General features: G+C 49.0%; 1 protein-coding gene across 1 annotated transcript in view; it reads left to right on the forward strand.

Annotated features, from left to right (window-relative positions):
- The window catches only part of TENM4 (teneurin transmembrane protein 4), a 739,181-nt gene that overhangs the window by 228,317 nt on the left and 484,655 nt on the right, over positions 1–26,209 (forward strand). The window contains exon 5 of the mRNA XM_073808362.1: positions 2,136–2,237. Within this exon, the coding sequence (XP_073664463.1) occupies positions 2,228–2,237 (10 nt within the window). The 5' untranslated portion in view covers positions 2,136–2,227. The remainder of the gene's footprint in view (positions 1–2,135; positions 2,238–26,209) is intronic.

A 26,209-nucleotide genomic window follows, 5' to 3' on the forward strand; every position in this document is an offset into this window, starting at 1 on the left:
TGTATTTACGACTACTTCCATATCATTTACCTTGTATCAGGTATCATAGGTAATCTAGAGGTCATTTAATGTATATTGGGAGGGTGTGTGTAGGTTTTATACAAATACTGCACCGTTTTATATAAGCATCCATGGATTTTGGTGTCCATGAGGGGGTCCTGGAACCAGTCCTCCTGCATGTGCCACGTGATGACTTGAAAAAGAGGGAATTCAGGGATACACCTTGAAAATAAACGTAAATAGAAGAAAAGAAGTTGAGGCTTTCCCTGGAAGCGTGACAAAGATGGTGGAAGAGGGGTAAAACTGCAGTTCTGCAGCTTCTTAAAGGGGGGGGGGGGGTGGCTTGGATCAAATGAGACACAGATGACGGCCCAAAGCACAAGCTTTGGCCTGAAGCTGTGGAGGCAGAGTGGAATTGTGTGACCTGCACAAAGGAGAGGGGTTTGAGAAAGACCCTGAGTGTTTCATCCAAGTCACAGGATAGGACTGGGACGGACCCTTGGGGGCAAAGCCAACAGCTTTGAGTCCTAAAATTCTCAAGGCTCTGGGCATATGGGGAGAGGCCCGTACACAAGAGAAAGGGCCTCTTACCATGTCCATTGTTACAGTAAAACAATTTCCTGCTCCTCTCTGAAAATTTGGAGAGTAAACTGATAATGAACAAGGCGTAGTAAATAGAAATTAAGGGCACAATAACTATTACTGCTCAATAAAATGATAGTCATCTCCTATGGAGTGTACTGCCAATTGTTTATTTTAGTGAATATAGCATGATTTATCAGGACTTTTCTAGGTTTACCTCTAAACTTGGTCTTGTTGATTCTCTTTCGGCCCATCAGGTCTTCTACCTGGGGGGTGTTCGGGAGCCTAACCCCCGAGGGAAGGGGTACTCTGCACTTGGGCAGAGGCTGGCGAATGTTCCCACCTAATATAGTCACTCTGTTTAGAATAATGAGAATTTACAATAAAGAATCAGGAAATGCAGATGAAACTAGCAAAATCTCACAGCTAGGAGAATTTTGTCTTTAATGACGATTGCCAGTCATTCCTCACCTTATGATAGACAGTAATGTCTTCTTAGCTAGGCTCCTGGGTATATTTGGCAAATAGGTATTCAGGGAATTTCTCCAACAATGACTTTTTACCTCAGATGCCTAAATGTATCCTTCATGCATTGTCCTTTAGCCTAGAGTGTCTTTTATATAAAAAGCTCCTCCTCTTGCAATGACCTAAGTATGTGAGGACCTGCGATCAAATCCCAGCTCCTCCTTTTGCAATGACCTAAGGCAAATGGCTTACAACCTTTCAGCCTCTCCACCCTCTTCTTTTGAGTGAGATAGGCTTTCTTTTATTCATTTCACAAACCTTTATTGTGTACAGATATCTCCTTGGGCACTGGAGGTGCAGAGATGAATCAACATTGTCACAGAATTCTAGGGGCCGAAAGGACCTGACAAGTAGCCTAGTTCAGAATTTTTCTCTTTCAGACAGAGGCTCAAGGAGGGGAAGTGATTTGCTAGAGGTTTGCAGAGTGATAAGCAAGTGGGCCAGGGCCAGGCTCTTGTGTGGAAGGAATTCTGCCTGTGTGACTCCCAGTACTCCCATACGGTAGATCACAGGGAAGATGGGCCCATCCTATAGGGCAGGACACTAAGGTTCAAAAGGTTCAGTGATGTATTTATTGGCCCAGTGAATCAATGGTAGAACCGTTGCAGGGGCCAGTGCCTCGGCCACGTGTTCCACACGCTCCCCACCCCCATCACAGCGTACAGGCAGTCCTTCACGGAACACTCTGCTTTGCTCCAAGCTGCCTTTGCCTGGGTTGTAAAGAGGACGGATCTGCAGTCCCTGCCCTTGAGGGGTTTGGTCAGCTTGAGGAAAGATGTCAACAATGGCTGTCAGACAAGACCAGATGAGATGGGAGAAGAAAGGAAGGTTGCAGAGAGTACGTTTGTGTGGGATTCCCAGGGTGTCTGGGACCGCACTTGCTTCTCTTCATGGCTGTGGGACCAGTAACAAGCCCCCTCTCCCTACTGGTGTGCATTTGCCCTGACTGTCAGGGACAGATCTGTGAGGCCGGGTCAAGGACACCTTGCCACCTCGCTCACTTGGGTCTGTGTTCTCTGCTTTAACAGAAAGGATCCCGTCTCATCCTCCAGGATCCGATGGCCCCGGAGAGAGGGCTGCAGGGCCCACGGACACTGCTGACTCTTCAGAACATGCTGACATGGAGCCAGGTCAGTCCCCTTGTCTGCTGTGATTTTCTGCATCATCGACTGCAAACCTGTGGTCTTGATGAGAAATGTCATCTTGGAATCTGAAAAGAGGCGTACTTTCTGTTTGAAGGCTTTTGCCACTAAGCCACAAGGGGAGTGGAGAAGGTCAGGCCGGGGTGGAGGTGGCTTTCTCGGGAAGCGGATGCAGTAGCAGGACTGGTGGCTGCTTGAAGCCAAAGCCAGCAGCCAGTATGGTGGGCGGACAGAACAGGCATGCGCCAGCCATCCAGTGAGGATGTGATGGGGGAGCTGGCAGCCGGCAAGCACCGTGCAGGTCCGGGCCCACAGAGGCCGCAGTGGCCATGAGAGTCATTCTGGGGCCCAGGTCACCAAAGGCGGGGTCCAGAGTTTGGTGGTTACATTTCAAACTGCGTTGGAGTGGGATCAGAGGCGTAGCTGGGAATGAGGCAGGAGCAGGTGAGTGGGCGGCTGCCCAGAGGACAGGCAGTCCGGGCACCAGGTCCAGCTGGCCAGAATGGCTCTCCAGAGGCTTTTCTTATACTGCTGTGCAATGACAAAAATAGAACACACTTGGGGGGTTGGGGGGAAGTAGAAGGATGTTTCAAGCTAGAGAAGAAACACGGCAGAGAGAATGTTCTCTCTGTTCCGTCTGCCATGTTTCTTCTCTGGCTTGAGAGGGAGAATCGTACATAGAGTCTGGGTCGTGAGGAAGGCTACAGAAGCCGAGGAAGGAGCCAGGACCCAGGGAGTGAGCCCTGTATTGAAAACCTACTAAGAACCAAGCACTTTTTATCTTCGGGGCAATCTCGTAGGGTAGAAGTCTGAGTCTGTCTCGGCTCAGTTAATGCTGCAGTAATAAATGAACTCCAGAATCTCAGTGGCTTAACACAGTGGTTTATTTCTTGCTCTAACCCGGGGAGGTGGAGGGCTCTGCTCTACCTAGTGACTCAGAGGCCAGCCTGATGAAAGCTCTGTCGTATTTTAGGTGTAGCCCCGGGAACAAGTGGCCACCTTGGTCTCCGCAGCAGGGGAAGAGGTAGTCAGAAGGTTAGGCACCGGCTCTGAAACGCTTTGGCCCAGAAGTGACACGCAGCCGGTGGGCCAAAACTAGTCCCGTGGTCCTGCCTGACTTCTAGGCCTCTGGGAAATGTCGATATTCGATGCGCGGTAACTGCTTCTGCCATAGTAGATATTATGATTTCCATTTTACAGGTAAGATAACTGAGACTCAGAGAATTTTTTTTTTTTGTACATTTCATTTAGTTGTTTTAATCTGGTGTACCTACCAAATAACTCATATTCGGACCTAATAATATTAACACATTCTAAAGGGATTATCAGTAATTTATTTTTTTGACTCAGAGACGTTAATTATCTTGTCTGAGGTCTCCCAGCTAAAAAGCACCAGAACCTAGATCATTCATAACCTCTGATTCAGTCATTTATTTAGCAATTCAGCAGAGACATATTGAATATTGACAAAAAAGGCCCAGCACCGTGCTGGACTCTCAGGATATAACAGGGAACAAAAACAACAACGAAGGAAGCCTCTGCTCTCAGCCCGGTGAATGTTTATAACTACAAACTTGGATAAATTCTCGGCAGTGGAGACATAGTGGTTCTCTGAGGACACCTGTTAAGATGTTTGCCTTTCATAGAGAGGGACAGGTAAACTAGGTCACATTTACTGACGCATTGTGCCGAGTACTTGACTGATGCATCTCATCGAACTGCCGCAACCCCAAGAGGTAGTTCTTACAATTCCATTTTTTTTTTTTTTTTTTTTTTTGCGATACGCGGGCCTCTCACTGTTGTGGCCTCTCCCGTTGCGGAGCACAGGCTCCGGACGTGCAGGCTCAGCGGCCATGGTTCACGGGCCCAGCCGCTCCGCGGCATGTGGGATCCTCCCGGACCGGGGCACGAACCCGTGTCCCCTGCATCGGCAGGCGGACTCTCAATCACTGCGCCACCAGGGAAGCCCTCAAGTACACTTTTTAGCTCTTGGAATGTCGAACAGGAACACCAGTTATGCTTTTTTGTTCCACCCTTTTGGAGTCTACCATGGCAGCTCCCCTGCACACAGCAGACAGTCAATAATCTCGTTTCTGTATTGTTTACTTTTCATAGAAGACTTGGCCATTATTGAGATGTTAGCTATTAACTAGCGTTATCAGTGACTCAGAGACTACTGAGTGGTCAGGCCCTGCTAGAACCATCCATCCTGGTTGGCGATGGGAACCTGGGAGGTCAGAGGGCTTGGGACAGATTCATTATTTTGCTCGGGTCAAGTTGGAGAAATAATCCTAATTGGAACATCCTAGTTCTTGTATAAATACTGAGTAAGGCAAATAAGGCTTCTGAGGCTAAGAATGTGTTGTCACAGGTGGTGCCAATTATGGCAGTGAAGCAAGGATAAAAGAACATTGATCGAACTCGTTCTGTGGGTTAGTATCTGTGCTGGGCACATTGCATATTTTATCCTCATTATGAAAACCTATGTGTTTTGGGCTCTATGAGATAGAGAGACTCCCATTTTCCATCAATCAAACAGAGACACAGAGAAGAATCTTGCTCAGGGACACATATGTCCTAGTACCTGGTGGAACCGGGGTATGAAGCCAGGTCTGTTTGACTCGCCCTTGGGGGTCACCGTGCTGTTCTCCAGCTGGAGAGAAGATGCTGAGTCTTGTCCCGGTGAGGCACCGTGCTTCCACTTGTGAGGTCCAGTGGTCCAAGCAGGGCTGCCATGGCCACCCATACCCTTGTGCTGGTTTCAGGCTCTTTCTGCCCAGACCATCTGTTTATCCTCCAAGATTCCTTTTCCCTCCCTGAGTTTGCACCTTCATCGTCACTCCAAGCACATGGCATGCCCACCACCCTACCATGCTACCGGCCTCTTTCAGTACCCTGTATCTGCTTAATCAATGTCTGGGCTCAGTGAACACATAGATGGTCTTAGGGGGAGGAGGAAGGATCTGGTGACCTAAGATGGAGCTTGAAACTCAGGAGTTCCCTATTTGCTCAAAAGAGGAATCCCTGTGAGGGAACCATTTTTGGACAGCCTCCGCCAATGTTTTGGGAAGTGAAAACCAGGCAGCTGTAGAAGCCGAGGGTGGAGTTCTGCCCTTCCCCGAGGCCTGCAGGGGTCGGGGTTCGTGTAGGGATGCAGCCACTGCTGCAGATGTCCCTGCCCCTCTGCACCCCCTTTAACGTAATCCCTATTTACCTGTCCCCCATCACTCAGGCTGCACAGCCCTGGGTGTACAGATTGATTGCAGAACCATTTATAAACCTGCTTTATTTCCAAATGGGAAAGTCAGTGTCACTCCCCTAGGTGGGTTCAGTGACCAGATCCTCATAAAGGTAGGGCTTCCTCCCTGTTGCTATTGGCATCTTCAGCTGCGCATCTCCGTGGCCAGTTTAGCCAAAGCAGCCAAGGTCATGGCCTGAAGGCCCTCTTCCGAGGCTGTAAACCTCTGTCACCATATTGCCTTGACTCACCTGCTGTGAAATGGATGTGCTTAGATATCTTCCACCCCGCCTCCACTTCTTTGTGAAAGCTCCCCAGGTGGGAAAGAACAGCCAGCCAGCATCTCTTAGCACAGAATCCTTTGCCTCTTTGGATTCTAACCCCGGTGGAGAAGCCGAGCGTGCAGAAAACGCTCCACGCGTGAGAACAGACATTTGTTGGGAACCTATTATATGTCAACCACTGCACTAGGCATTTCACAGTCCATTTAACCCTCACAACTACCTGTGAGGTAAGCATTGTTATTTCTGATTCACAGACGGGGCCGTGGAGCCTCAGAGAGGGTCTGTGACTTGAAGTCACACAGCTGGGAAGTGGGGGAGGCTGGAATGGAATCGAGGGCATCTGCGGCCAAGCCCGACTTCTGCCCACTGGGTTGAAATTAGTAAGAAGAAAGCAGGAGCCACCGTCGGCGGCGTGCTCATGACACACCTGACTTGTATTAGCTCACTGAATCACAGCAAGAACCCGGGGATATCAGGTACTGTTACCGTCCCGATATTACCCATGAGGAAACCAAGACACAGAGAAGTGCTTTCAGAATGAAACATTTTCTGAAAGTGGGTGATCAGGAGGTAAGCCCTAGCCATCTGTCACCGTTGGCTGCTCTGTCATCTATACGTCTTGTCTGAAATGAGCAGAGGCCTTGCTCGTAGGATGTACTTAATAATACTTGGTTACTGATACTTAACTCCACGATGTTTTTGCTACCCACTGGAGTTGGAATCCTGGTTGCTGTTAACAGCCTGGGCTAGCCACTGAGCTGCCCCTTGCCGTGGGAGACTTCTCCTAGGTCAGGGGATCCTAGAGGTGGAATTCCAGGTGTTAGGAGTCAAGCACAGTAGAAGGATATATAGTGGAAGAGAGCAGGCTCTACAGTCAGGCTGATGGAGTCCGAGCTGGCTTACCAGCTCTGGACTCTGAGCAAGTTACTTAATCTCTGCTTCAGTTTCCTAATACATGAAATGGTTATAATAAGAGCCCCTATCTCAATGGACTATTGTACGGATTTAAAATCTCCTAAGATGCTTATAATCAGGGGTAACTCAAAAACCAGGTACCCAATAGCTGAAGTGTTGTATCACAGAACATCAGTTGACAGAGTTGGACTTATGAGGTGATCTAGTTCCATGCTTTCATTTGCAGATGAGGGCACTGATGCCCAGAGACAGGCAGTGATTGGCCCAAGACACACAGCGTTTTAGTTTTCTGATTCCAATGCTAGGGTTCATTCTGATACTACACACACACCGTATATAGAACAGCCTCAAGAAGCCTATATGTCAGTCCCATTTATAGAAGTTTTAGTTGGTTATCTGTCAACCTGTTTTTATCTTTTTTGAGAGTCTGTTCTTTGTTTATGCTTTGACTACCCTTATATATTTCTTTAAATATTATACACATTTCTTTTATTTTCGGTATCTGATCGTTTTAGTACTGTAGTACTAAATCTAATCGTTTTAGCACCTATAGTACTCATAGGTGTGATTCTTTTGTTCATTATTTCTGCTGTCTCTTGCTCACGGTGGCTCATTTCCTCCCATGTTCTGTGAATTTTCAAATCATGGGTTCCTGGTTGTTAAACCTTTGTGGGGCTTCTTGGAGGCCTGAGTTGAAAATTCATCGGTCCAGAAAGGAAGGATTTGCATTTTCTTCTGCCAGGTGCCTGGTGGAACCATCGACTTGGGGTCACTTTACATTCAGTGCTCAGCTTGGACTTAGGGGTCTTTTCTGGCCACAAGGTAATATGTAGTCAAGCACCAGACCCACGTGAGGACCACTTTGTGATTGGGAATTTTCAGAGGAGACTTTAAAAACTTTTCCTTTCCCTTCACCCAGCCCCAGGGCCAAGTTGCCTCACTGTCTCCTTTTGTGGGGTGGAATTTCGTTTTTTTCTGATTCGCCTGTTCATTAAGGCATAAATGTCTCCCTTTGAAATCCTAACCTAAGTGAGGTCTCAGTCTGACTTCTACCTTTGGAAGGACTTTGACTTTGCTACTTTCCTTGGACCTTTAAAACTAAAATCCCCAGACCGCTAGGGACTGGCAGATACCCCCCAGGACTGTCCCCCGCTCAGTGCTTGGGAACCTCTAGGGATTTGTGATATCTCGTGGTCATCTGACCTCTGAGTATTTCCTTCTCTTTCTTGACAGGTCAGCTCTCTATATTTTTTTCATATTTATTTGTTTATTTATTATTTACTTATTTATTTTTGGCTGCACCGAGTCTTAGCTGCAGCACGCGGGATCTTTTAGTTGTGGCATGTGGACTACTTAGTTGCGGCATGCGGACTCTTAGTTGCGGCATGTGGGATCTAGTTCCCCCCCCAGTGATCGAACCCACGCCCTCTGCATTGGGAGCATGGAGTCTTACCCACTGGACCACCAGGGAAGCCCCTCTCTCTATATATATTTTAAATTGTTTGTTTAATCTGGTATTTTCCATGTCCTGCATTAGGGGAATTCCTTAGAGTGAATAAGCAGGCATATTGCTGGAAACAGAATTTGAAAGTGGTCACCACTGTCTTTCTTTGGTGTGAACAAGGAGCTTCATCAGCTAGGATTTCCCTGGTTATTATGGGTTGGCAGTTTATTGTATTTTCGCTCCGGAGTCCGTGAAATACGCCAAGAGAGCCAAGGGGAAGTTTCCAGGCAACAGGCCAAGTCCATCTCTCAGTGTCATCATCATCATCACTCTTCTGAGATCTCACCCTGTGCTCACCTCAACCCCACAGGGGCCTTGACCAAGAACCTTACCTATAGATGTTGTCAAATGAAAACTCTGATTTTGTGGTAACCTTGGAGCAGGCCTGCATGTTACTGCTATGATCCAGCCGTCCCCAGCGTGATCCTTGCTAAAGCTTTAGCCATGTGCAGCAGAGGCAGCGTGAGCACTTGCCCGTTGGTTCATTCACTCCACAAACATTTACTGAGGACCTGCTACATACTGTACCCATGTTAGGCCTTGAGATGCAGAGATGGATAAGCCATAGTCCTTCCTCATGTGTACGAGGACATTTACATGGACAGTTGACCGTTGTCTGATCATTGCTTTGGCAGAATGAAACTGGAGGTAGAAGGGAGCCAACCCAGCCTCAGGTAAGGAGGTCTAGGCAGGCTTCTCGTAGGAAGTGACAAATGAATGTAGAACAGATCGCACATCTAGAAACAAAAAGACCAGGACTTGCCAGTCCCTCCAAAGAAAACATGGACACTGCACTTGAGAAGAGATGGTACATCTTATTTTCCCTTCCTGGTTTGGGTTTATGGGGTAGACATTGCTGTCGTCCAGTCTGGGGCCAACACTTTGACCCCCCTATAATGTACACATCCTCAACAGGGGCACTGTCATCCCCAAAGGGCGAGATGGGTCCTTGGGGGTGAGGGACGAAAAGAAATCTCAGTTATTACAATGGCTTGTGGTCCTCCAAAGAGCCCAGTACATAACAAATATATAGCATACGTGCGGTATTAACATTTCATGGGAAGTAGTGGAGTTTTGGGAAAAAAAATTCTATAAAGTTTTCTTAGCAGTAGGGTTTTGGGAGTGCGGGGTGGTGGTGGGAAGGATTATAGTGACAAAAAGACAGAACCGCTGGTGTAACTGGATGAGCAGACGCGTTGGAGCCAGATATACCTGTTCAAAGCCACTTCTCTCACAACTGGTATAATCTTGGACAAATGAATACCTCTCTCTGTGCCTCAGTTTCCTTATCTGCTACATGGGATAAGAACACCTACCCTCACAAGGTTGTTCTAAGGATTCAATGAAATCATACATGTAAATCTCCTGGCACTTAGTAGGTACTCAATCAATGTTATTAGGCGTGAGTTCCCTGCCCCACCCAGCCTAACATATATGTGTTCAAGAGAGGGCCCAGAGCTGAAGAGACTTGTTGCAGAAGTTGTTTTAATTGCAGACCATGAACAGCCTGTATAGGAGAATTCCCCTCTGGGGCCACGTGAGTGTGCAATGTCCCAGGAGCTCTTGGAATTATCCAAGAGAGGGATCGGGTGATCCATGTGAGTTATCAAAGACAACACTTCCTGGTTCTCCCTTCAGAGACACAATTAATATTCAGCCTGTTTGGAGCAATTAGTGTCAGGGAAGCTGACACATGCGGGTGGAGTTAAAGCTTTTGAGTGACTGTCTTTTAAGGGAGAGAGTCTGGGATTTTCCCAGGGGTTGCTAGTTAATTTGGGAGGCTCAACGCGAGCTCCTGGCCTCTGTACCACCATTTAGGGAAGACACTGTTGACCCAGCGCCAGCCAGGTGGGGTGTGAGTAGGAGGGAGCAATCTGTGGAAGGAGGGAGGAAGGGTCGCAGGAAGAGGAGGCTTGGGTGGCCTTTCTTTGTTACCGCGAGACTCCATGCTTCGCTCTGTGGGCATCCTCACCAGTGCCCCAGTGAGGGCCTGCAGAGATTAGCGTTACCGGAATAGTGCTCGGCACAGAACAGGCCCTCAGTACGTATATGTTGAACAAGTCATGAACTTTCTCCCCTTCCCCTGATAATTATAACTAATATCATTACTACATACTGTGTTGTTTTACTGTTTTATCTCAACCCTCACAGTAACTCAACTATTATTTTCACCATCATCATCCCCATCCCCCTTTTACAGATGAGGAAACTGAGGCTGAGAGAAGTTAGGACATTACCCCAGCTGACTAGGTTGCAGAGCCAGGGCAAGAAGCAGCTCACCCCGCTTGGCTTCCAACCCTGAGGTCACGTGCACTCTGCTGTCTCTGCATCTTCCTGAGGGCGAGGCCAGAGGCTGGTGCAATTCTGAATCCCAGTGGCTGTGGCACAGGGAAGGGAGAGAGCCGCGCCTTGCAGCAGTGGGCCTGTCCCCACAAGGCCTGTGTCCTGCAGTGATGAACGGTGTCGGAGTGGGTTCATTGCCTCTGCTTGGCACGTGCCAGAGCACAGGCCCCGCAAATCCAAGCACGGTCTGGAGGAATTCACTGCAGCTCCCCCAGCTCCTTCAGCCCCAGCGGACACCCCTTCCTCATTCTTCTCCCTGCCACCAAAGGAAACACACACACACACACACACACACACACACACACACATACACACACACACACACACACACACACACACACACACGAAAGACAGGGAGTCGGGAGGCACTGGAGATAAACTAGGTTATGAAATAATGAAATCACCTCTCGCTCTGTAAAGCACGTTGCTGTTGGCCTGTATTTTCCTGTCTGTTCTCTGGTTCATCTTCACAACGACCGTGAAGGGTTGGAGGGTTTGCTGTTACCGTCTCAGCCGGCAGGCGAGGGCATGCTCAGCCCTGGGCACTGCGGGTTCTCCGGGAGGAGTTCCAGGGCTGGATGACCTTTGACATCTTCTCACCCAACCTCCTCCCTACCTAGACGCCCAGAGCGGGGAGCATTCTCCTGCCCACACAGGTGGTAAGTGGCAGCACCAGGGCTTGAACCCGGAACCCGCTGGCTACAAAGGCCACGTCCTTCCCCTCCTTTGTGTGGGGATGTCTCAGGAGATGGGAGAGAGGCCCTGGACAGCCACTGGGCCCAGACAGCTGGTAAAGTATGGGGACCCTCAAGGAGGACATCATCCAGGTTTGGAGAAATGCTGTCCAAGCGGCTTCACCGCGCTTGTGTCTTGTCTTGGAGGCTATGGGATGGACTCGGATCCAGCCATGCCCAGTGGCGGCTTAGAGTGGGAAGATAGATGGAGCAGAAGTGGGTGATGTGGAGCTCAGTGGGTCTGGAACACTCTGGAGAGAGGATGCTTCTTGTGCTGGTTTAACAACCTCACTGGGTGCCTGCAGTTATGGAAAGAGGTGTTGCCTTATTCTCCAAAACAAGAGTAATATTATCTCACTGAAATATTAACATGCAAGGCAGGGAAGAGGCTCCAAAGAAAAGCAATAAAACCAAGGAGCTGGGCCTTCAGGGGTGTTGAGGAGGGAGCTCAGGGCGGCCTCCAGGATAGCGTCCTCGAAACAGAAGTCTGCTTGTGGCTCGTCTCCTTAGTGATTTTCTGTGGCTTCCCCTCACCTCCAGAGGAGCCCCAAACTTCTCATAGTGTCATAGCAGGCTCCGTAGCATCCCTTTTCTCAGAAGAGTTTGTCATCAACAGCAAACAGTTCAGGCTCTGGGTTCAAATCCTGTTCCTCCTTCCAAGGTGTGTCACCAGGAGCAAGTTTCTTAACCACCGTGTGCCTCTGTAAGTTTGCGTGTAGAATTGACACGACAGTAATTTGTCATGGTGGTGGTTGTTAGGATCAAGTGAGATGTTTCACATCTCTGGGCACAGCGCCTGGCCCATAGCGTTTTGTCATGGTGGTGGTTGTTAGGATCAAGTGAGATGTTTCACATAATGCTGTGGGCACAGCGCCTGGCCCATAGCGTTTTCAATCAGTGTGAATTGTGATATTATTATTATTAGCAGCAGTGGTAGCAGCTGTAATTATAGTACTTCCTTGCCCCAGGGCCTTTGCACATGCCCTTCCTTTGGAGTGGGGAGCCCTTGGGATGCTTTGAGCCTGTCAGAATCTTCCTCATCTTCCCGAGCCTGCCTGGAAGGTGAGCTCTGTGGCAACCCGCCCTGACATAGGCCGGTGCCTTGTTCCTGCCTCCCTCCAAGGATGGGTCATCACAAAGCCCCCGGGCTTCTCAGCACGTTGGTTCTAGTTCCCTGGGCCACACAGAGCATTTCTGGGTGTCTGGGGGCCTCCTGAGGGCACTAGGCAGCCCCCATGGGATGTTCATAACACGAATCTGTCACTGCCCCACGCGCTGCCCAGGACTAAGAAGGTCGTAATTGATGTTTGCAGGGATTTAGGCAGGGCAGGGTAAAGCTACCTGGGCAGAGACGTAGGTGGCACACAGGAAGCCAGGGCCACCCCTGTCCCCCTGCACCTGGCAGTAACAGATAGGATCAGGGTCTCATTATCCACCCACTGGAAAGAAAATCCCCAAACAGCTTTAACCTGAGGTTAAAAGGAAGTTCCCAGTGTTTTCTGTTTCCTTCCAACTGGCTTTGTCTACTCCAGCACTGTTCAGACAGCCACTTTGCTGCAATTCTGGAGTTTTCTCAAGGGCCTCAGGAGATGCCAGACTTCATTCTGCCTCCCTTGAGTGCTACCCCATTTCATCTGCTCTCTTGGTGATTTTCCCGTTTGGGGGCAGCCCACCCACACACCCAGGCCAGAGAAGGAGCTTTGTGACCAGAGGTGGCATTCTTTCAGACACTTGCCCCAGAGGCTGAAGGATTTGGACAGGCTTCCTTGCACCCACGTGAGGCTTACGCTTGCAAAGCAGGTAGGTGCCTCGGTCCCACTTCCTGAACACCAGACCTGAGGGGGGGCCAGAGCCTTGGTCTCAGTTGTCACCCTGAGCCCTGCACTCTGGGCCACCCTCTTGTCTGCACAAGAGTGGACCACATTAGTAGTATCCCTTCCTCCCTCCCTCCCTCCCTCCCTCCCTCCCTTCCCTCCCTCCTTCCTTCCCTCCCTCCTTCCCTCCCTCCCTCCTTCCTTCCCTCCCTCCTTCCTTCCCTCCCTCCCTCCTTCCTTCCCCCCTTCCTCCCTCCCTCCCTCCCTCCCTTCCTTCCTTCCTTCCTTCCTTCCTCCCTCCCTCCCTCCCTCCCCCCTCCCTCCCTCCCTCCCTTCCTTCCTTCCTTCCTTACCTCCCTCCCTCCTTCCCTCCCTCCTCCCTCTCTTTCTCCCTCCCCCCTCCCTTCCTTCCTTCCTTACCCCCTCCCTCCCTCCTTCCCTCCTTCCCTCCCTCCTTCCTTCTTTCCTTCCTTCCTTCACCCCTTCCTCCCTCCCTCTCTCCCTCCCTCCCTTCCTTCCTTCCTCCCTCTCTCCCTCCCTCCCTCTCTCCCTCCCCCCTCCCTTCCTTCCTTCCTTCCCCCCTCCCTCCCTCCTTCCCTCCCTCATTCCTTCCCCCCTCCCTCCCTCCCTCCCTCTCTCCCTCCCTCCCTCCTTCCCTCCCTCCCTCCCTCCTTCCTTCCTTCCTTCCTTCCTTCCTTCCCCCCTTCCTCCCTCCCTTTCTCCCTCCCTCCCTCTTCCCTCCCTCCCTCCCTCCTTCCTTCCTTCCTTCCTTCCTTCCTTCCTTCCCTCCCTCCTTCCATCCCTCATTCATTCTCCCCTTCCTCCCTCCCTCTCTCCCTCCCTCCCTCCTTCCCTCCCTCATTCCTCCCCCCTTCCTCCCTCCCTCTCTCCCTCCCTCCCTCCTTCCCTCCCTCCCTCCCTCCTTCCTTCCTTCCTTCCTTCCTTCCTTCCTTCCTTCCTTCCTTCCTTCCTTCCTTCCTTCCCTCCCTCATTCCTCCCCCCTTCCTCCCTCCCTCTCTCCCTCCCTCCCTCCTTCCCTCCCTCCCTCCCTCCTTCCTTCCTTCCTTCCTTCCTTCCTTCCTTCCTTCCTTCCTTCCTTCCTTCCTTCATTTCTTCCAAGTATGAACCCCCTTCACATCAAAAAGTAGAGTAAGGCTTCCCTGATGGCGCAGTGGTTGAGAGTCCGCCTGCCGATGCAGGGGACGCGGGTTCGTTCCCCGGTCCGGGAAGATCCCACATGCCGCGGAGCGGCTGGGCCCGTGAGCCATGGCCGCTGAGCCTGCGCATCCGGAGCCTGTGCTCCGCAGCGGGAGAGGCCACAACAGTGAGAGGCCCGCGTACTGCAAAAAAAAAAAGTAGAGTAAATACTATAGTAAAAATCCAAATACCTGCCACCCAATTGCAGGACTAAAGCATTGTAGGTATTCTAATAGGCAAACACTGGAATGAGTCCAGATGTCCTTCACAAAGTGAATGGTGTAACAAGTTGTGGAAAGAAGTGAACCGTTGATACCGGCAACAACTTGGATGGGTCCCTAGGGAATTGTGCTGTGCAAAAAATTAAAGCCAATTCCAAATCATTGCGTACTGGTAGATTCCACTGATAGAATATTTCGAAATGACAGAAATTTAAAAGTGGAGGTCAGGTTGGTGGCTGACAGGGTTTAGGGACAGGGCTAGGGGTTCAGAGTGGAGTGGGTGGGTTATAGAAGGGCAACACAGAGATCCTTGCAGTATCTTGACTGTGATGATCGATACACAAACCTAGACAGGATAAAAGTGGGTAGAATTTGCCACACGCGTACAGGAATACAAGTAACACTGTAGAAACCTGAATAATATTGGTGGATTATATGAATATCAGTCTGCTGGTTGTGATAGTGTATTTTGCCTTTGCAAAATGTTACCATTGTCGAAACTGGGCAAAATACATAAGGGATCTGTGCACTCTTCTTACAACTGCTGCCCAGTCTTAATCCTCTCCTTCCTAAGAAGCAACCAGTATCCAGAATTTGGTACTGATCATTCCTACACCCTTTTTTAGACTTTTGCTGCATATGCACCTGTGCATAAGTGACGTAGTGTTGTTTGGTATGTTTTTAAACTTTGTATACATTGTATTTTGTTGGCATTTACCTACTGTGTATAATTCACTGTGTGAGTGTAACAGTTTATTTACTCTTTCTCTTATTGATGGACTTGGTTATCTCCAGTCTTCTGGTGTAAACTGCGCCGCCATGGACCTTGTTCATGTTCCCTTGTGCCTTGTGCAAGAGTTTATCCAAGTGATACCCTAGGGGCACTTGGAATGTCCAGGTCATAGGGCATGTGCGTCCTTAGTTCTACTTGAATGGCTAGGTTGTAGGACATGTGTATCTTTAGTTATGCTAAACACTGCCCAGCATCTTTCCAAATTATACCTATTTATTCTCCCTCAGATAGTGTATCAGAATATCTGGGGCTCCGCATCTTTGCCAATGTGGTAATGTCAAACTTTTAAACATTTTGCCAACCCACCGGGTGTGAAATAGTATCCTCCTGTTTAAATTTCCTTGACTTCTTCTCCCATGAATCATGATGCCCACATCCTATCTCTTCCACCCGGACTAGGAGCTCCTAGTCACAAGTTCCCAGTTAATTTGCCAAACTCACAATAGGGGATCAAGATTTGTTGAATGAATGAAAAAAATTATAATAATTCTAGATGCTCTTACTTGGAAGGATCATGACTTTCTTTTTCATACTTTTAAAACATTTACTCATGGGCTTTAAAAAAGAATATCTTGGTTGAGATATAATTTGTCATTTAAAGTATATGATTCAGTAATTTTTAGTATATTCACAGAGTTGTGCAACCGTCACCACAATCAGTTTTAGAACATTTTTATCACCCCCTCCTCCAAAATACCCATATCTATTACGGTTGCTCCGGATTTCTCCCTAACCCCCCAGCCCTAGGCAGCCAGTAATCTCCTTTCTGTCTCTTTGAATTTTCCTATTCTAAACATTTCATGTCAGTGTAATCATACAGTATGTGCCCTTTAGTAATAGGCTTCTTGCACTTAGGATAATGGTTTCAAGGTCGTAGAATGTATAGTACTTCATTTCTTTCTATTGCTAAATGAATTCCATTGTATGGATATATCAATTCATCAGTTGATAGACATTTAGGTTGCTTTCACTTTTTTACTTTTATAAATAATGCTGCTCTAAACATTCATTTACAAAGTTCTTTGTGGATATATGTTTTCATTTCTCTTAGGCATATACCTAGGTGAGGAATTATTGGATCACATGGTAAATCTATGTTTAAGCATTTGAGGAGCTGCCAGACTGCTTTCAAGTGTCTGTAGCGTTTTGTGTTCCCACCAGCAATGTATGAGAGTCCCAATTTCTCCACACTTATTATTATTATTTATTTTTTGATTACATCTCAATCATGGGCTTTTGAGTCAAGCAACCTGGGTCTAGAATCCCAGTTTTGCTGTTTACTAGCTGTGAGACCATCATTAACATTTCCCTCCATTGTCTTCCTCTGTAAAATGGGATTATTATTACCCACTTTTCAGGACGGTTGTGAGAATGGATTAAATAAAACAATAGGCTTATAAAACCCTTAGCACAGTCAGGGGTGCAGCCAGCTGTCCTTGGAACAAAGTAATAGAGATAACTTATCATTATGGGGCTCCTCTAGTCTGCTGTCTTTCTGACTGGGTTCCTCTTAAGTCACCTAGAACCTCCGTGAGTACCTCTTCTCCATTGGCTGCGGGCTAAGCTGTGAGTGAAAAGCCCAGAGAGCTGCCCATCATTAATGGCCAGAGCTCAGAGCGGATGCCAGAGCAGTTCCACCGTAATGGCGATTCCCAGAGCTTCCAGGGGCCACCACTGTGTGCTCTCCCACCGTGGCAGGGTCGCACAAGGCAATTCCCCACCCCTGTCAGGGTAGAAGGGCAGAGAGCCTCAGCAGGCCCCAGTTTAAGAAGCCTCACATTGGGTCTGAACCACTTGAGTTTATTTAAATAGTTTTTTTTCTCCTTTTCTTTGTCAGGAGCCCCAGTTTTCAGTCCATCATTTTTGCAACAATCACAAACATTATCTGCACACCCAGGCATTGTGTCAGAAAAACAAAAAAGATGATTGCTTCGTGATTGCTGCTGGTGGCCAGTTTGGTGATGACTCCACGGATGGGAAGGACGCAGCTCTGTGTTAGAGCAGCAGAGAACAGCAGAGCTCAGTCGTGCCAGGGCATGGGGAGGGAGGACAGGGGGAAAGTTCTTCACAGTGGGGGAGACCTGGCAGTCAAAGTGGCAGTGGCTCATGGGACAGGGTTTGTTCATGGCCCTGACACGTCCAGGAGGCACAGGCGTATCATCTCCATCCTAGCTCACTTGCCCATTCCTCCCCACCTTAGTCAGTGAAGCAGAAACCTGGGTACTCTCTTGATTCTGCCGCCTTTGTTGTCCTGCACATCTAATCTCTCAAATGCATCCATTTCTGTCCATCATCTCACTCCTGCATCACTGCAGCAGCCTCCTTACTGTCTCCCTGTCTCTCTGCCTCTAGCTTTGCCCCTCCCAGTGGACGATCCATGCTCCAGCCCACAATGATCTTCCCATAAAACAAATAAGAGCAGGTCACTTTCCACCTTAAACCCCTACAAAGGCTTACTTTTGCCCTGAGAATAAAATCCAACTTAAGCCACTCACCCATCTCTTCTCCATGCTTCTACAGCTTACTGTGATCTCTGCTACTGCATCAGCTATATCAGGGGATCATTTATCTGTCTTCCCCATCCACCCCTGGGTTCTCTAAGGACAGGAATTCTGGCTTATTCATGTCAGTATCCTTACATATAACAGAATTTCTGACTCATGGTCAGCACCCCCAAAAATGTTTGCTTCCCCTTATAGTTGTTACAGTTTCTAGAACTCTTTTGCCTTATTTGTTTCTCTCTTTGACCCTCACCACTCTGAACTACAGAGAGTAGTTGTTATTCCCATTTTACAGGTAGGAAACCTGAAGCTCAGAGATGGTTAGTGATGGTTCAAGGCTCCTACACACCATGCAGATGGCAGAACTATACTGGCATACAGGTCTTCCAAAGGAGGCAACACTAGAACCCCATGAAGAAGGCCAGGCAGGTTACTATTGCCGGTGGTTCTCAAACTGTGGTCCCTGGACCACCAGCACCAATATTGCTATTAGAAATACAAATGTGGGGCCCCATGCACAAGATTATAGAATAGCAAGTGGTCAAGCCCAAACTTCCCAGCTATCTTCCAGCCAAGATAGCATTCTCTGTGTTGTCTGATGTCTTACTTCTGGAGTTACTCATGTCCTTCAGCCCTAGTCATGGGCTCTGCTGCACCAGTTAGAAGGTAACCTTCTTCCTACAGACCCTCTGCAGTATGGCCTTTTTTCCATAAACTCAGAAAGCTATGTGGGACATAATAGTGCCCATCCTTCGAGCATCCTTCCTACCAGGACTGATTAAACCTGGTCTGACAAGTGTCTCTCCTGGGTGACTCTGAGTGTTAAGGTGACCAGAGTATGAGTCACTTGTAATGCCCCGGGTAGAAGTATTTCCAAGGCAGGATAATCCTCCAGTGTGAACAGAAACTACATTGTCAGGCCCAAAATTCAGAGGCTGTGCTTGTGCCTGGAGCAACAGCCTTGTCCTCTCCTGCCCTGCCTTGACTTTGAAACATTCTGTCAAGAATGATCAGCCCGGAATTGAAAGGCCTCCACATGCCAGCTGAGCAAGAGAGAGGTGGGATGAAAATAGAAGTTTCCCTCAGTGGTTTTGCTGGATGCCCACGTCCCTCAAAGACACCAAGCATGGCCACACAGTGATGAGGAGTAAGCCTAGAAGGCCTGGCCTGCATCCTCTGATGTGTGACCTTGGATGATTCTTGCCCCCTCTGGGCTAGATTTGCAAAGCTGCGAAATCTCCAAGGCCATTTCTGGCACTGATGTGGCACCTATGGCATGTCCTAGGGGGACTGCAGTGGGAGTCTGGCCGCTTTCTCCCAACTTCACGGATGGGGAGTCAGTTGATACTGCAGAACACAAGTCAGTCCCAGCTGTTTCAGCTGAAATTGTGTGGCCGTGGCGTCTGAAAGACAAGGGGAGAGGAAGGAGGGAGGTCAGTATCCTCCTGTATCTCAGTGCCTCTGGCTCTGAAGATCTGTTAAGGGTCATCCCGTCCTTTCCAGTCTGCCTGTCCATTCGTAAGTCTCCTCTAGCCCATTGGTTCTCAAATTTCGCTGTGCACCAGGATCACCTGGAGGGCTGGCAAAAAAACAGACTGCAGAGCCTCAGCCCCAGTTCCTGATTCTAGTAGATCTAGGGTAAAGCACCAGAATTTGCATTTCCAGCAGGCTCCTGGGTGATGCTGCTGCTGTTCTAGCATCACAGTGAGGACCCCTGCGCTGCGACATGTTGCCCAGCGGCCATCCTACTTCTGCTCCCCTGTGTCCTGTGATGGGAGCTCTCCCTCCTGAGGCGGCCCTTCCAACCCTTGGGCAGACCCTCCTTAGATGGCGTTTGTAACCTGTCTCCTCTGTGGCTTCCACCTACTTTTGATAAGTCTTAGAATCCAAGGCAAGTACAAATACTTGAAGGTGAGAATAATCACAGTTACCCTGTCTTGCCAGGCACTGGACCAAGCACTTTACACGCAAAACTTCGTCGATCCCCTCCAATTATACAGGGATTAAAATAGTCTTTCTACCTCCCAAGATCACTGTAAAAATCAAAACAATCAAAAAATATGAAATGACTTTGGAAACTTATACATTGTTAAGAGTTTTGTTTTTAAGCTTTGTATTAATTTGCTAGGGCTGCTATAACAAACTACCACAGACAGGGTGTTTTAAACAACAGAAATTTATTTTTTCACAATTGTGGAGACTAGAAGTCCAAGATCAAAGTTCCAGCAGGTTTGCTTTCTCCTGAGGCCTCTCTCCTTGCCTTAACAGATGGCTGCCTTCTCACTGTGTCCTCATTTGATTGTCCCTGTGTGTGTATTGTCCTAATCTCTTCTTCTTATTCCAGCCATACTGGATTAAGGTCCACCCACATGACCTCATTTTACCTTAATCACCACTTTCAAGGCCCTGTCTCCAAACACAGTCACATTCTGAGGTGCTGGGGATCAAAGCGTCCGCGTATGAGTTTGGGGAGGACACAGTTCAGCCCATAACAAACTTCTAAACAAAGCTTGATGAATGATTAGCTGTGTGGCCACAGAGAAGTCACCTAACCTCTCTGAGGTTGTTTTCTTCATCAGGGCCCAGCTTGTAATGCTTCTAGGTGCCATGAAAGGATGTAAGCAGAGGAAAAAGATACTTCAACTTCCTAGGGAATTGGATATAGAGATGAAAGGTGATCAGGATGGAATCCGGCTGAGAATCAGAGGAGGAAGCCCACTGTCCAGCCACCACTTTAGGCTGGAGGCACGGGGCCCTAATTCACATAGGGGAGGGAGTCTGCAGAGGGAGCTGGCACCGTCACATCATTCCAGAGCTTTGGGGAGAGGCAGGGCTCCTGGGGAGATCATGTGTGTAAGCCTTTGCCAGCTTACCCCTCCCCACCCCAATCCACCAGCTAATCTCTTACTCATCTGCAAAGTTTCCGGCCAGGATGCCACCATCATAGCCCCCCACCCCCACCCCGTGGATTCCAGAACTTCCCAGAGAGGGGATGAGTGGTGGGAGAACGTGGGCTTTAGAAACAAGCTAAATAGCTATCAACAGGAGAATCATTAACTCAATGATAGTTCAGTAGAGCTTGTTGGTGGTGGTATTATCATTACAAGCATCTACTGAGCAGTTTTAAGGAAAGTACTATACTTTACCCGAAATGAATGCTATTATTGACCCCATTTCATAAATGTGAAAACTGAGGCTTACAGAATTTAAGTAGCTGCCCATGGCCACAAAACCTGCAAGCCACAGAGTCAGGACTTGAACGCAGATCTTTCTGAAGCAAAACATATGTACTTTAACCTCTATATTATACTCAAATTAAAAAATCGCGTTGGAGGAGAATACTTAGTGACAAAGGAAAATACCTTTGATGTGATAGTCAGTGGAAAAAAAGACATAAAATGCACTATCCCAATTCTATAAATAAATGTATGTGTGTGTGAGTGTGTGCTTGCGCGTGCGTGTGTGTGTGTGTGTGTGTGTGTGTGTTTAGAGAAGGGAAGAGAGAGACAGAACACAATAAGATTAGCGATTATTTCTAGATGATGAGATTACCTTTCAGTGTTTTCCATAATACCTAGAATAAATATAATACTTTTAAATCAAGGGGAAATGGATTTTTTTAAGTGGAAACAGATAGAGCAAGGGATTTGGAAGGAGACAACCTGGATGAGACCCCCAGCTCTGACTCCCCCCAGCATCTGGAGCTGCTATGCTGTCTCTGAATCCTTCTGAAGGATTCTTTCTGGGGCTGGTGGGGAGAGAAAAGGAGTTAGGAAGCGTACCTGATTGGGGTTCTATTTTTGAAAGAGGCCTGCGTTGGCATCTCTAGAGATGGAGTACAGTGTATTTCCCTAAATAACCACTGCTATTTATAGAAGGCGCCAATGAACTGCACCCAAGGAGAGAGGGAAAGAGGAGCGACTGGATGCTTCTGGACACCCTGCGGGTCCTGAGCTGGATCTCAGTCCCTGTCTTAGAGGTGCCTGCCTGGGAAGTTGCCCACCAGCCTTGCTGTGCCCTTAGTTGGTGCAGCAGCAGGGCCGCTGGTGTCCCTTCTGCTGTGACGGCAGAGAAGGCTGGGGGGCCAGCTTGAGGGGACCACTTTACACCCTTGAATGACATGCTCTTTACAAGCACTGTCAGCTTCTGGGGCAGGATATGTCTGGATTTGATGTCTCTTTCCCGAGGCAAGAAAACAGGCAGAGGAGGATTACTGTCTGGGGGCAAAGCCCCCAGGGTGTGTTTGTGAAAAGTTGTAGAGCTGGGCTGAAATTGACAGAGATTAGAGACCGGTAGAATCATAGATTCTTGGCCTGCAAGGGCACTTCAAGCAGCCGCCCTGCAGAGGGCCCTGTCCAGCCCTGGGCTTGCATTCCTGCAGGGAAGGGCACGTCCGCCGGGAGAGCCCCTCCCATTTCTGGAGAGTCGGTTGTTTACAAGCTTGCTCCCAGAGGCATGGCATATCCTCTGCCCAGCATACGTGACGATTAAATGTAAACATGGTGATCCTGAACTTGAATGGCCTGCTTACCACGATTATCAGGTAGTGTGATCAGTATTCCAGCTCTGCTCTCTCATTTAATCTTCGCAAAAGCGTTCTGAGTGAGACATGGTGTTATTCCTATTTTGTAGACGAGGAGGCTGAACCAATGCCATGATAATAATGATATCAAATGTTTATATACTACTTAATGTGTTCCAGGCACTCTTCTGAGTGGTTTGTGTGAATTAACTAATTGAATCGTCACAAAGACTCCTGGATGTAGGTAGCATTAGCATCATCTCCAATTTGGAGATGGGGCCTCCAAGGCACAGAGAGGTTAAGTATGTAACCTAAAGTCACAGAGCTTGCAAGCGTCTGAGGCAGGATTTGAACCTGTCACTGCAGCTCCAGCAGCTGTGTTCCTGACTGCCAAGGAACCCAGCCCGCTTTCAGTCACACCTTTGCCATAAAGAGGAACCAGTGCCAGCCCCGTTTTCTAGTTGGCACAGGAAAAAAGCCCTGGGAAAGGGTCTGCGGTTGGCATGGAACGTCCGGGACTCAAAGCCTTTTCTCCATTTTGCTGAAGTCCCATCACCCGGGGCATGGCATCTGTTGACCACACACATAGCCTGGCCTTGGGGGGAGAAAGTGCCTTCATTCCCGGGACCCAGACTGCTGCCCCCAAGGAAGCTGGTTGGAAGGTTCTAGAAATGTAGGTAAGGCAGGCTGTAGGCCAGGCCTATCACAGCAGAGAGACAAATCCCCAGGTCCTGAGAAGACGAAGCGAGCTTTCCGGCCTCCAGAGCCTTCTGTTTGCTGAGCAGTGTGGTGCGGGGAGAAGCCTGAGAACAGGTGTCACAGAGGCCCTGAATTTCCCTGGAAACAGCCCTCAGGAAACATGGAGAACGAGTCCCGATGCACGTGCAGCCCTCTGCCCTGTGCGTTCCTGACGACAGTGGCTGTCGCTTGGAGGACCAGGCAGGTCTGACGGCTCAGACATGGTCACTACCCCCGACAACCCTGGGAGGCAGGGCTGAGGATTCTGATTCCACAGGCAGAGAAACTGAGGCTCAAGGGGCCACAGAACTAGTAAGTGGTGAGGTTCAGGCTTTTCAAAATTGTGAGCAGCAGGTTTCAGACCATTTTCTCATTTGATCTTTTCAATAAGCCTGTGAGATGGGCGGAGGAGAGGTTGTTATCCCTATTTTAAAGATGAGGAAAACTGAGGCTCAGAGACACACAGTGATTTCTCCAAGTGTCACAGAGCAAAAGAGCACCAGTGCCCGGACTCGAGGTCGGGCCTGTGGGGCTCAGATCGGTGTTCCCTCCCCTCGGCCCAGGCCTGTGGCACATTCCCTGCTGTCTACCACTCCTGTCCCCCTCTGGACGCCTCACAGGCCAGGCTGCTCCAGGCTCCAGACACTCCCATCCTTCCTTCCCCTCCTGAAACCCACCCTGCTTGCTGTTGGCTAGCTGTGTGACCTTGGACAGCTTGATTACCCTGGTCCTCTCTGAGTTTTCACTTTCCTGCAAGGTGGAGAGCCCACCTCCCAGGGTTACTTGAGAACAAATGAGGTAATAGTCCAGGTACCGGGCCTCGCACAGGGCCCCTGCTTGGGAAATGGCTGGGCTCCCTGCTGGGGGCTGATGGAGGCTCACTGGGTCTGAGAAATTAATCTGTGGGGAATTTCACAGAGCATCACCCAGCTCAGCCCTTCACTTACAGAGGAGGAAACGGAACAGTGACTTGACCGGGGTCACACAGCAAGTGGAGGCTGGGCCAGCTGGTCCCCAGACCCCTGTATCCTGATTCCCTGTCCAGTGCTACACGCGCCACACCAGACAGCACCCTAGGACCTGGGGAATGGACAACACAGGGGACCAGACCTGGGAAAGATCCCACCGCCGTAAACCCCTAAAATGGAAACCATCCTGGTGGGTGGCAGCGTTTCTCTAGGAAGCAGCATCCCTGTTCCCTGTCAGATGCCCCTGCCCCGCAGTTTACCGGTGTGAGGTCCTGGGCAGGGTTAGGGGTCCAGGTTCTGGAAAAGTCTGTGAAAAGAGGGCGGGGAGGGCTGCTCAGGAAGTGCTGCCCATGGTTCTGAGGCTTCTTCTCAGCCCTCATGCCCTGAAGGGAAATGGCGGAGTTGGTGGTGGTGGTGGTGGTGGAGAGGCCAGTAAGACATCTCCGCTGTCTGGGTGTCCGGCCCCTCACTGCTCGGGCAGTGTCCTGGGAGCTGGGAGATGTGGAGGATGAACAGATCTGGGTGGACCTTGTGTGGCTTCTGGTACCTTCTGCAACATCCCGGGACCCCGCCCCCACACCATCACCTTGCTGGGAAAGGGGTCACAAGCCAGGAACTTGGAGCTGATGGCCGAGAGAGGTGGTTGCTCCTTTATCCCTGTGGAGAACGTAGCCATCATTCCTGGATTCTTCTCCAAAACTTTTTTTTTTTTTAATGCCTAAGACACTCAGATGCAGACTGAAAAGACTGAAAATCTTTTTTTAAGCCGTAATTATAATTAACCCTGCTTTGCAACATGGAACAAAAAACCACTCCTTGTATCGCACCACCTATTTGAATTATTTACGTTTTTATGTGATTCCTTCCACATTTATTCCACCACAGACTGTATTTCTGTTTGGAGGGCAGTCTGTACGGTCTGTTTTAGGGTCTTCATGGTGCTTGGTGGGGAGGCATGGGGGATAGCACTGTATAAAATCTGACACTCATTCACTGTAAAAATAAATACTGAGCATCTCCCCTTTATCAGGCTCTGTATCGGGTCCTTGAGAGTCTGAAAGAAAATCAGACTTGGCTCTTCCTTCCAAAGAGGGCAAGGAGAGGAAAAAGAAGGGGGTTGCCATTGACGGGGCACCTACTGTGTGCGAGGTCTGGTGCTAAGCACTGTGCACACTTCGTCTCGTGTAAGCAGAGATTCTTACACCCATTTTACAGATGAGGAAGCTGAGAGCCTGGAGGTAGAGCCAGTGCCTGGGGCAATGTAACTGGTAGCTGGGAAGAGGCAGAAATGGGAGCTTGTGCCTGTTTCACAGGAAAACCTGATCATCTTTCTAAGTGCCCTCGTGGCATCTACCCGGTAAGATAAACACGCACACAGTGAACCAACCACCCTGTGATGGGGATAAAGCTACAGGATTTTTTCTCTCAAGCTATATATAGCAGGAGCACAGAGAAGGGAGACATCAACGTTGCAAAGACGGAAGACTCCAGAAGGCTGCCCAGAGGGGCCTCATTTCAGTAGACTGGAAATTATCTTAAACCCTGCGAGGTGTGGGGAAGGCAGCCTCCATTACAGTAAGTGACTGACTGCCGGCTGAGGCCTTTCCTCTGAGCACCAGTGGCCTGGAGGTCCTACCATGCTCTGTGAACTGACACCAGAACTAGGGCCATCAGCTGAGTCTGCCTGGACAGGTCTAGATCTGGCCAAGCCCGCAGGACTGATGGTACACTCTCGGGCCTCTTTCTTCTATTATTCATGCCAACTGTGGAACCCAGTAATATTAGCTTTGATTCTATCTCAGATCGAAGTAAAATGCATTTGGCAAATATTTATTGAGGCCCTGCAACTTCTCCTATAGGCACTGCTTACCCAGGGTACAAAAAGATGGGTAGGACCTAGCTTCAAACTTCAGGGGGCTCTCTCATTCTAGGAGGGAGAAGAGAGCTAATTCATATTGCAAAAGCTATCACAGACATCACAGGAGCATTTGAAAAAGACATGTTTGACAGATTCATTTGCCACTGTTACATGAGCACCTACTCTGTGCCAGCATGGTGCCGTGGCCTGGGAACCAGAAAGGAAGAGGATATGGTCCCTTTTTTTTTTTTTTTTAACAGATGTGAAATTGAGCCTAATGGAGTTAAAATAACTTGCCCAAGATAACCAATTATGAATACATAAAATTTT

The sequence above is a fragment of the Tursiops truncatus genome, chromosome 8 (genome assembly GCF_011762595.2).
Source record: "Tursiops truncatus isolate mTurTru1 chromosome 8, mTurTru1.mat.Y, whole genome shotgun sequence".
NCBI classification, from domain to species: domain Eukaryota; kingdom Metazoa; phylum Chordata; class Mammalia; order Artiodactyla; family Delphinidae; genus Tursiops; species Tursiops truncatus.